The sequence below is a fragment of the Clarias gariepinus genome, chromosome 8 (assembly GCF_024256425.1).
Source record: "Clarias gariepinus isolate MV-2021 ecotype Netherlands chromosome 8, CGAR_prim_01v2, whole genome shotgun sequence".
NCBI lineage: Eukaryota > Metazoa > Chordata > Actinopteri > Siluriformes > Clariidae > Clarias > Clarias gariepinus.
In genome coordinates, this window is record NC_071107.1 from 9,665,729 (window position 1) to 9,678,369 (window position 12,641).

The 12,641-nt window shown below is 37.5% G+C and overlaps 1 protein-coding gene across 1 annotated transcript in view; it reads right to left on the reverse strand.

Annotated features, from left to right (window-relative positions):
* The window catches only part of dntt (deoxynucleotidyltransferase, terminal), a 143,182-nt gene extending 131,723 nt beyond the window's left edge, over positions 1-11,459 (reverse strand). Inside the window, exons 1-2 of the mRNA XM_053502878.1 lie at positions 11,222-11,459; positions 3,580-3,754 (exon numbers count right to left, since the gene is read on the reverse strand). Of these exons, the coding sequence (XP_053358853.1) occupies positions 3,580-3,754; positions 11,222-11,418 (372 nt within the window). The 5' untranslated portion in view covers positions 11,419-11,459. The remainder of the gene's footprint in view (positions 1-3,579; positions 3,755-11,221) is intronic.
* Between the last annotated feature and the right edge of the window lie 1,182 nt (positions 11,460-12,641).

Sequence of the window (12,641 nt, forward strand, 5' to 3'; positions counted from 1 at the left end):
CAATGGGTTGCTAGGTTACCAACTAAGTGCTATCAGTCAAACACAGTTGAGAAAGTTTTTATATATATATATATATAATGGGGTGGGGGGTTGTTAGTCCGAAGACTAAAGAAATGGCTTTTTTAATGTGGGAAAAAAAGGGGGGTGAATGTCTTTTACAGTTACCAGATACCAAGTTGTAGAGATTTTAAGACAATGTGTTATCGTTATGGTTCTTTGGAGGAATAGCATGTATCCTTCCCGTAAACTTACAGACCATACACATTAAAGCTGTTGTGGTAGCTCGTGGTGGCCCACTACTTTATTAAGACACTTCATGTTCCTATTTATTTGGTTATGCAACAGTAAGACAAAACCGAAGATAATTTTTTACATGGCCAATTTTATAGGAAGTGCAATAGATGCTTCAGCAAACCCTTGCAGGATTTCATTCAAGCACATTTTCTCTCTGAGTTGTTTAATACAAATTAATTTTGAAATTTAATTGTATGGCTAATTTCATTAGTTGCCCATTAAACCAATCGAAAGTTAATTATGCACAGACGAAATTTATCTTTGTTTAATAATGATATCGCAAACAACTACAGTACAAATTATTATGATTGCCTAGGACATGATCTATAATACAGTCTATTACAAGTCTATCTAAATGTCTGCACAATGTGTAATAGGCACCAGCTTTACTCAAGTGCTAAGATTTGTGAAACGATCTCCTTTAGTGTTGTGTTTTATTTTCCCTTTTTGTTTCATTTAGATTATTAAGTGGTGTATGGCATTGGGTGCCTCTGGGTAGGTTGCAGTTTAAAAGTTAAACCAAACATTGTCTATGTTCAAGGAGGTCTACCTAAACAACAGACGCATGCTAGATTGACAACACTGATGCGCGGTACGTGAAGGCCGAAGCAGGCTCTTCTCAGTGTGTGCAGCGGGTTGTTGTGGCTCTTCTTTCAGTCTATTGTGTCCTATCTTTATCCCATGGCCTGCTGAGAGAGCAACAACACTGCAGATGATGCCAAATGCCTCAGGAAGGCCAGAACCATCACGGCATTGTCTAAACATACTAGTGGCAGTGACAGAAAATGATGTATGATGATGATGATGATGGCAGTTTAGGAGAGCATTTCTAACAATTCTGCTCATCCACTCCACAGTGTAATGTCCACAAGCACCTTCAGCCAAGGGGAAGAACTATTGGGGGCGTTAGCTCTGCCTAGTGCTTTACACATTGCTTCTTCCCAGCTGACTCCTCTGCCCTTTGTTTCTCAGAATGGACAAAAGGACAAAATGCCAGGATAAAATAATACCCTTTGTTTGATTTTATGCTTACATTTATTCATAATATGGGTTCAACCCTGAGTTCAGGTGAAAGTCTGAGTAAAGTTGTAAAAGTTCTTGGGTCTGTGATGTATTTGACTTTTGCACACCTGTTTGTAACATATATATATATATATAAAATTCCCTATCATTTCCAAATTGCCTGTAGTGTGTGAATGCATGTGTGAATGTTGACCAAAGGCCCTACCACAGATGTAGAAATGGGAATAAGTACAACAGTCACCACTGGCCTTCATGGTAGATTCCTAGATGGATGGATGGAAGGAAAATTGTCTATTTCAATTTAGGTTGCAAAACTACTTTTTATTATTATTATTATTATTATTATTATTATTATTATTATTATTAATTTAGATTGCTTGGTTTGCTCTACTTGAAAACTGTTGTATTCCCGTCTTATTGCTATTGTTTTCTCAACAGGCTCCCTGTTGAATGAAGCACTTGCTCATAATGATGACGATCTATCAGTCTAAAATGAAACTAATCATCTTAATGTCAACCAAGAGCATTTTGGGCTGTAATGTTAAATAAAGTCTAAAGACAAGGCCATTGTCCCAGTTATAACTCTTTGGAGATCCAAAGGAGATTCAAATTTGAAATTGAGCTATACAAGGGCTGTGCCAAAGGTAATGCAAAATTGATCCTAACCTTTTTTATTAACTGACATAGGCCATTCAAATTGCCCATGTTAGTAGAGCAACTCTTCATCAGTTCAAAGGTACTACTCAACATAGCCTCTATCAAAAGTGATGTATTTGCTTACTTGTTGAACCTACTGTAACTCTTAAACTCTCTTTTAAAATCTTCTTAGTAACTGTACTGTAGATGGTCTCCCAGTGCACTACAGATTGCTAGCAGAGATGACATCATTAACAAGAGCGATGTGTGCAGATTGATGAGGAGGTTTAAAGAAGAAACTGGGTTTGAAGACATGCAGTGGGAGATCATCAACTGTAATAAAGGGGATTTACTAGAGGATTGGGTTGGGTGTTGGGAGTTGGGTGTCATGGGGGCATGAAATGCATTACTTGCGACTATGGTAAGTAGCACCTTTTGTATTTGAATGACCTATATCAGGTCATTAAAAATGAATAAATAAATAAATAAATAAATAAATAAATAAACTTTATGTCCCTTTTTCCATTACGTTTGATATAGCCTTTATTTTATTTCTGCTGCATGCATAAAAAATTGATAAACTGATTGGTCTCTGGACCTGGGTGGCACATTTCTTTATTCCTTTACATGGATCATAGAAGTGTAGTCCAAAAAGCAGAGAGATGTCTTCAATAAATATCTTTAGCATCAGTTAGTGAGGTGCTACGAGACCAGGCTCTGCACTGATGGGTCTATTTGGTACAATAGTGAACATCACTCTACAGCTGTCAGGCAGCAGGATGAGGCTATGTGATTCTACAGCCAGCACCGAAAATGCATCCCTTTATTTCCCAAAGCTCAGATAAACCTGGTTTCTGACACTGTATCTGACAGTATGACTGAGCCATTCAGGTAATTCAGGCCTCTCAGAGTTCTCCAGGTCTAAATGCTGAGCACCAGTGAGGAGCACTGGAGAAGAAGATGGGGGTAAAAAAAACCTTTTCTCTACACTGCTTTAGTAAAACTGTTGTTAATGAATAATGCAGTGTAGTCTAATTGTTAGCTATGAGCATTATATGCAAATTGATCATCCAAAATGATTTAATCTTATATCAAGCAGGCAGCATTGCGAATATTCATCTGTTCAATTATTTATGCTTGTGCTTTTGTCCTTTGGAGAGAATGGATGATTAGGAATTCCATGATTACCATGCTGAATATGTACAAAGGACCCTCTCAATTCTTCCTTTTTTATAAGCTGTATTATTTATTTATTGCTTTGGCGATGTTTTTGTTTCAACAATAGAACCAGATGTTTGCTGCACCTCCAGAACACCCCTTTAGACTTACTGTACAGCACCACCCGGTGTTTGTGCCTGTAAGTACACTACACCACCACTAACATGATATTGTGGTCCCCAGACCTTTTTATTGCGCCCCATTATAAACTTCCACAACATCTTATCATACTTAGTCAGTTCCTGTGGCCTTTAACTGACCTGACAGATCCCTCTACTGCTTCCTCAACAGCTCTCCAGATGAACTCGGCTTCTTAATATCTCCTATATCTCCTTTATATACACACACACACACACACACACACACACTTACACACTTTCAGAGAGAGGGAGAGGGAAGTAGACTCACTTGTATGCGATGTTGTGCCTCCACTGGAATGGGCCTGCCAGCTTTCATACTCTGTGTAAGCCAGGCAATGTCCAGGACATTGATTTTACCCAGGTCTGCAACATTCTGTTCCTGTAGCCATGACCAGAGCTCACTGGCAGGATTGTTCTCTGCTACAATATGTGTCACTTTACCACTGCAAAGATCAGACAAAGAAATGTTGTTACTCATATGAAAATCAAATGGTTAGTAGAGCTGAGATCTAACATTGTATATCGTATTCAGAATTGGTGAGTCTGCTAATAACTTATATTTACTGTACCTTAATTACCTAGAAATCCCCTGATCGTATTTTATACTGTGCATCTGAGATAGGATTTTTAGAGTATTAGAGAAGTGTACAACTGGAGAGATGTGATACCTGACTGTTCTCTTCAGTTTTTAGCTTAGTCAGGTATCAGATCTCCATAAGATCTCGAAAAGTGGGCTGTGGTACCTGACCCCAAGATAAGAAGTAAAACATTTTCTGGTCAGAGATTGTTCCATGTATAGTTCATTTAGAAAACTAAAAAAGCTTCATTAAAGAGCTTGATCTTATTCAGGTAAATGACAGCAAACCAACCATAATACTCACTCATGGTCTATATCACTTTATCCTGTATTCATGGTCAGGGGGGGCATGGAGCCTATCCCGGGAGACTCAGGGCACGAGGCGGGGTACACCCTGGACAGGGTGCCAATCCATCTCAGGGCACACACATTTATTCACACACTATAGAAAATTTGGGAACGTGAATTAACCTAACCTGCATGTCTTTGGACTGTGGGAGGAAACTGGAGCACCCGAAGGAAACCCACCAAGCATGGGAAGAACATGCAAACATCATGCACACAGAGACGGGAATTGAACCCAGACCCTGGAGGTGCAAGGCGACAGTGCTAACCACTACATCACCGTGCTGCTAGAGTGTGGTTTGTAAATGTAATTCCGTCACTGGGTTTGTGTCAGAAACTAGTAAAAGGTCTAAACTTTCATTCTCACATTCTTATGTCTTTAATTCACTTCTTCATCTTGAACCTGATCTCATATTCCAGCCCTTTAGCCACTTATTGGTAACACTGTGGCTGTAAGTGGTTCTGTGTCTGGCGCACTGATGAAGAGGAGGAGCAGAGGATTTCCTGGACTGAAAACAGCTCCTTTGTTTGGATCTCTTTCTCTCTCTCCCTCTTTCTCAGTCTCACACACACATCTACATAAACACACATAAGCATCCATCACAGACAACCTGTGTGCCAGAGTCCCATGCTGTTGTTGCTTTGTTTAATTGCAGTGCCGGTGTGAGCAGTCACCCATGCATAATTACCCCGAGTGTATGGCTCCCAGAGAGATACAATAGCAGTGCAGTCACAGACCCAGACTCACAATTAGAGAGAAGATAGAAACAAAAAAGTGTGTGTGTGTTTGTGTGTGTGTGTGTGTGTGTGTGTGTAGGTTGAAGGGTAATCTGTTGAATCATAGTTGAGCCTAATCCTCCATGCAGATGGTCCTCGCACATTTCTCTCATATTGTACACAATAGGGAAACTATTAAAAAGTGTGAGAGCATACAAGCAAGGGCTTCTGAATAAATGCAAAGCCATTAACTTAAAGGAACACTCAAACTAATCTCTGCATATGTGCACTACCCAGCAAATTCCAGGTGTTTCTTTCTGCTATGAAAGGAACAGAAAACCAAATTATTCTAAATAAAAATCTAAGGACAGTCAATACATTTTTATGCAAAACATAATAACATTTATGTTAATAAATTAAACTCCATGTCCGAGCTATGGAGATAAAGCTCTCCAAAAGTCACGTTATTTTAGGGAAAATAAATAATAATAATAATAATAATAATAATAATAATAATAATAATAATAATATAGAAGTTCATTGTGATTGATCATATGCGGCCAAAATCAAAAATTAAAAAAAAATTCTAATTTTATTTGTCACATGCTGTACACACAGCTATACACAGTATGATATGCAGTGAAATGTTTTAACAACCGCTTTTAAAAATTAAAAGAAAAATTGAATATTTTAAATAAAGAATATGACTGAGAATCTAATGATAAAAAGAAAAACAAAGTAATATTCAAATAAGGAATATAAAATATGAAATAAGTATATAATAATAAAAAAACAATTACAGTATAGAAAATAAAAAAGTCTATAAAACATGGTATGATATGACCTTGTTTTTCACAATCATCTGGGTTCGTACGTAGTGAAAGCAACCTAGCATAAACTTGCCCTTCCATGTTTGATTCATTTCGTTCAGACATGTGAGTTTTATTACACTTGTTAAAAAAGAAAAAATTACAAATGTCTCTGAACCTAATCTCATACAGATAGAGGCTATAGTCAAGCTAATAAGACTCAGAGGTGTAAATTCAGGCAATAAAGCACTCAGCGGCAACAAGTGCATGAAAAAGGTGTGAAAATTCAATACACATTGAGTACCATCAACTTATCATCCCTGTGCCTGTGAGAAAGAATTATCTTCTCCTGTGGGCTGAATTACAATCAATATTTAGAGTAGCGTTATAATATACAAGGTGTCCAAGATGCAAAAGCCTACCAGTCAAAAGTTTGGACACATCTTTTAATTTCAGCGTCTTTCCTGATTTTTATTTCTTTCTACATTGTAAAACGATGCAAAGTGTTCATTAATCTCCTTTGAACAGTTGATATTGAGATGTTTCTGCTATTTAGACTCTGTAAAGCCTTCATAACGGCTCTAATCTGATGTGATATTTGAGGCTGGTAACTCTGAATGAACTTCTCTACAGCAGAGGTAATTTTTGGTCTTGTTTTCCTGGGATTGTCTCCGTGAGAGCCAGTTTCATCATGTTTTTGCAAATGCATTTGACAATACTGTTCTTGCAAGAACTGCTCCAGATAAGAACAACTGACTATTGTTGTTGTTTTCTAATTACCTAATGCCATATGTGTTATTTCATAGTTTTTAAAAGATCCAGTATTATTCTGTAATACTGGATTTTCTTTTCAAAACAATGAAATAACACACACACACACACACACACACACACACACACACACACACAATAACAGTAAACGAGTATATATATATATATATATAATGTATGTGCAATATTTAATATGTACAAACATAAATTAGGCTGTTTTATAGCAATCCAACACTCAGGATACTCATAATATTTTGTAAAAGAGACATGAGATACACATGCTGCATGCGGGAAGCTGTTAGGTTCGGTATGCTTGGTTATGCCTGCTATCCCCTATTCTTTAATCAGGATTTCAGAATCCAGTACTGTATATGCAGTTGGTTGATGCCAGGTCCTGACAACACAGACCTGTACTATAATATATGCGGTACAGACGGTACTTATGCGGTAGAGACCTGTACTATGATCAAGTGGCATTACAAATGGACCGCGGTTTTACGAACATTAGTAAATACAGTATATAATATACAGTACATGTTCGTACATTGGCGCACTGTATCTGCGCAAATTCGTAACTCAAATGTTCGTAAGTTGGGGGCTTGTATTGATTTTAGTCGACCTTCAGAACTACAGAGAAATACATTTTCAAGATGAATTAATCCACTTTGGAAAAATTTCTTTTAGTAATTATCTTTAAATAAAAAGTTTTCTGTTGAATTCTTATGTTCTGTAAACATATTACTAATAATATTTCTGCTTAAACATTAAATCTCTAAAAATTCCTGTTAGAACACGGTGTACATACTGTATATTACCCGCGCACAAATAGCGGATTGAACATTTTTCTCCAAGTTGAAGAGAGAAAAGCAGAGGGCCATTTCATGTACTGTACCTCAAAAAAGGCTTTAATCATAGAGCAGTGTGCTTTCTGCAGGATCACGTCAGAGCACAACAACTTATAATTCAGCAATTATTCCTGCCATTTTACAGCCTCATATACAGAGGAGTCCAGTGGAGTTCAAGAAATGCTTTCCAACAACTTTCAAGCCAAGTTTTAAAGAAACGTTCATTTTGTACCTTCAAAGTCAATCAAACCACAGGAGTGTAGCTCAGAGTGTGAACTGAATCAAAAGTTCAGTCCTGCAGCCAGGCTGTCAGCTCACTGACATTTCCATATCAAATCCGATCCTGGGGTAGAGTTCATAAAACATAAATGAAATCTCTCCCATCATCTCTCTGGATTTTTCTTCCAGTTTCTCCATCACTTTCTGATTTCTAACCTTTTACTTTTATCATCATTTAACTGCACAGCAGAGGCATTTACTAGCTGCTGTGTATGTGTATGTGTATGTGTACAGTATGTGAGAGAGAGAAAGAGAGAGAGAGAGAGAATACAGCAATGGAGGACTAAAAAAAGAAGTGGGTGGCTTCCTGGATAACATGAAACCTGGTTGTTGTACATGCAGCAATTATATCCTCCTGCACACAGCTACGCCATCTAGAATTATTGTGAGGACTAATTTTAACCTCAGGATGGAGGGTGGGGACGGAACACAGACAAAGAGAGTTTGACTGCAGAATTTATGACGTTCTGTTATGACTCACAAATTGTCATAACTGTGTAGTCGCTAATACAGTAAGTGTATGGATAGAAAAGAATCCTTTGAAATAAATTGCTGATGTAAAAGTATATTTGAAGAGTTCAACAGCATTTTAAAACTTTTATTCAATGTGGGAAAATATTGTCATCAGGCACATATGATTTGTCAATAACAAAACATTTTTGTTAAAAATTAATATATATTTTCCTTTTAGAGGCTTTGGACTATAGCACTTGTTTTGTGCATTTGGAAGCCATGATGCACTTCAATATTTACGAACGTAATACGTACTGTACAAACATAAATTAAGCATCATGATTGCAATACAACACTCTGGAGACGCATAATATTTTGTACAAGAGACATGAGATACACATGCTGTATGCGGGAAGCTGTTAGGTTCGGTATGCTTGGTTATGCCTGCTATCCCCCATTCTTCAATCAGGATTTCAGAACTCTATTATAACCTCATGGGACCACAGACACCCAGTATATGCAGTTGGTTGATGCCAGATCTTGACAATACTGACCTGTACTATAATATATACAGTACAAACTGTACTTATATGGTACAGACGTGTCATCTGTACTGCTGTCATCAAAAACCAAAGTGAAACTGAAATAGTGCAGGTTTTATATACCGTACAAGTTTTTGAATTTTTCTATGTTTCATAAGATCTTCAAAAAATATATATAATTTTTTTAAGCTCAACATAATTCGACACTGTTTTATTTGGTCCAAGTTGTTGCCATGTCTTAAGGCAAAACCTGTCATAATATTGAAACCAAAATTCTACATTTGCATGGCGACAAATAATAATAAACTGTGGCAGGTGGAGTTAGTGTTTTGCAAAGTCAGCCAAAATTATGCCAGATATAACCAAAATGTAAAAAATAAAACAATGTAAAAAAAATACTTTCTAACAGTTTATACTTCAGAATGCGTATGGACTTGAGTAACATTCAATTATTAATCCATAGGGTTTAATATAATGTTGGCCTTTTGCAGCTATAGCAGCTTGAAGTCTTCTGGAAAGGCTTTCCACAAGGTTTAGAAGTGTGTCTATAGGAATTTTTAAGCATTCTTCCAGAAGCACATTTGTAAGTTTGAGAAGGCCTGGCTTGCAGTCTTGCTCAAATTCATCCCAATAGTGTTCTATCAGCTTGAGGTCAGGACTCTGTGCAGGCCAGTTACTGTAAGTTCTTCCACACCAACCTAAGGGTCTGAGCCTAACTTCTGAAAAACAACCCCACACCAGTTCCAACATGACTGCTCACCAGTGCACAAAGCAAGGTCCAAAAAGACATGCATGAGCAAGTCGTCAAAAATTCCCATAAACACATTCCTAAACCTTGTGGAAAGTCTGTTTCATGTGAAAGAACTTGACTGGCTTGACAGAGTCCTAACTTTGGACCTTTAACACCTTTGATATGAATTATAGCAGAGCCAGGCCTTCTCGTCCAACATCAGTGTCTGACCTTCTGGAAGAATGGTCAAACATCCCCATAAACACACTCCTAAACCTTTTGGAAAGCCTTCCCAGAAAAGTTTAAGCTACAGTATTATAGCTGCAAAGGATGGGCCAACATCATATTTATCTTTATGGATTAGGAAATGGATGTTACTCAAGTCCATATGCATGTGAAAGCAGGTGAGTGAATACTTTGGCCAATATTGTGTATCTCAGTTTGCATTCAAACTGTTATTTTTTTTTATCTCCGTAAGATCAATTCAAATGATAGTATAGAATGGGGTGCATAGTGGGAATTTAATACACACATTGTTTACACCTATATTAAAAAGTAATTACTAACCTAAGTACTATTAGGAATTTACAGGATAGGACAGAGAAATGCTTGAGCCAGGCCTCAACCTGTCAGTTTTTTTACATGCTTCTTAAAAAGTGTTTTTAGAAGACCACAGGCTAGTGACCACATCCTCATGTCTGTTGAACCAAATTTAATGCATTGCATGTTCCAAGGTAAAACTATGCACCCTTCGTGCACCATTCCTTTTGTTTATCTATAGCAAACTATGTACATGGGTGGCACTTGCAAATTTAGTTTTTTTTTTTTTTTTTACCATCAGTGGGACTTAAAACGGGCCAGTTATTATTATTATTATTATTATTATTATTATTATTAAATTCACCACTAATGCATACCTGTCACCGCCTTGTAAAAAGTCCGTTTGCATCTCTTTCAGTCTGTTTCCTGCTGTTAGCTTTCAGACAATGGCTTATTGGGGGCTGAGGAACAGTATGATGCAGGAGTTCAAGCTGCATTTCTGGGAATGGTGCCACCCCTCAGCTGTGTGTGGCACAGTACACCACAGCCAGCCATCGGCTGCGGTTATGCCAGCCTGCTCAAAACAACACCCACTGGCACCCACAGCCAGCTGCACAAGCCTGGCACAGATCTCCAACTGGCAGCAGTAGGCAAGTATCAGCTTTACCCAGGCACACAAACTGCTGTTATCCATTCCCAGTACTAACCAAAGACATGCAGAAACACATACAAAGAGCTCTGACATGACAAGGAACCCGATGCCATGCACATATTTTATGACATTTTATGACCTTGATGGGTAAAGTTCTGTTTTTTTTTTTAAGTTTTTTTTTTTTTTACGGTCTGTTTAATGCGCAAACAGCAGTGCAGACATTGTTCCCTGTTACAATCAATGTGACAAGGTTCAGCTTTACAGAGTTCACAAGTGTCATTTTCTGAAGCAGGAACAGCTTGATTGGAGCAGTTCCCGTCTGACAGGACCCGATAGTAGAGTTTCATCTTCTCTGTCATTATCCTGTCATCATTTTGGTGTTCTTAGAAATCAAGCAAGATACTTTCATATTATCATAATGATTTGCATATAAATTGACGCAAATCAGATTGACAGCTTGTATAACCTTCTGTAAAAGTTATTCTCAGAAAAGCGTGCCTTGGAAAGACAATCAATTTTGACATCCAAATATGTAACCAATTAACATTTCTTAAATCCTGTGGCTAAAACCATGACAAGGCCTTTACTGACTTGGTCATCCACAAACTGCTTCAGTTTTGCTAAATACAAGTGTTTGGCAACTGACATACCTTAAGGTGTTGTCCACACAAAAGCCCTTTGACCTGGCCAAACTTGTCAGAAAGTTTCTTCTACTTTTTCCCATTCTTCTCTCCACCAGGTACACCGTCACCTCTGTGAACTTCATTTCCTTTTGAGGATGAGCACAGGTCAATTCAGGTTGCTGACGACGTTTCTTCAAAAACGTGGAGAGCGTTGTCTGAAACATTCTTCCCACTTTAAATATAATTAGTCAGTCATACAGAAATGTGACAGCAGTGTTGCTAGATTTTGTCGAATGGCACAGCCAGAGAAGGTTCTTCTTTGGCAATGGTGATGGTATCAGTTTCTTTTTTTTTTTTTTTTAAGAAAGTGAAAGCTGGCAGTTAGAGTTGTGGAGTGTGTGTTTGTGACTTGGCACAGAGATGAGTAACAGGTGTTTTTGATTTCCTATCCATAATAAAACCCAAGCACCAGGGCTTAATAATTGAGTTGAACAAAGGCCAGAAGATGGTGACGAGAAGAAATAAAAAAGACGTAAACTACATTGAAATTATTATTATTATTATTATATAGGCACAATTATCATGTAAATGAAAGAACCTTTCCAAGGGCACCAGTGACGTTAATATCAGAAATATAGACAAAAACATACAGCACTCCCTTCAGTCCCTTCAGTGAGACTGTATATACATATCTCAGTTAAGGAATTGTTGAAAAGGTTGTCTTTACAGCTTAGACCTGGATAAAGTCATAACTGAAGATGGATGAGCGAATGAATGAAAATGCAGTTGCTGTACATAGTGTCATTTGATTGACACAATATGTCAACATTTTGAATATGAAAACTAATTTGAATGTGAAAACTATTTTTGTTTTCAAAGACAAAGGTTAATTGAACAGAATATTAAACATGTGCTGGTTGCACAAGTCCTAATGCCCTAGGACAATACTTAGTAGAATCACCTTTGACAGCAATTTCAGCTGAACCACTTCTGGGATTTGTCTGGGATATTAGCCGTGCACATCTGGATCCTAATATTTTTGCCTATTTTGGGGGGGGGCAAAATCGGTGAACTGTAAGATTGTCACAGATTCTCAATTAGCTTAAGGTCTGGACTTTTTATGCAAAGGCACTTGCAAACACAAAGAACAATGAACAAAGAACAATTCATTGATTAGGTAAGTTTAAGATAAAAATGTCAGGTTTTACACTATATTTGCGTGTGTGTTTATTGAAGAATTATAAACTGCACAGACAATGCCATAGTAAATCTGGACAGTGAACAATATAGCAATGTGTTTATAAAAACTGCAAGACTATCTGAGGTTGTAGTGTTAGTCTTTTCTTTCTCTAATTCTCCGGAGGGTTTAGGATAACACATTACCATTATGGACCCTCACAGATGTCCAGTGTTATCCAGAAGCTTCCCCTGCACGCCACCCATATGC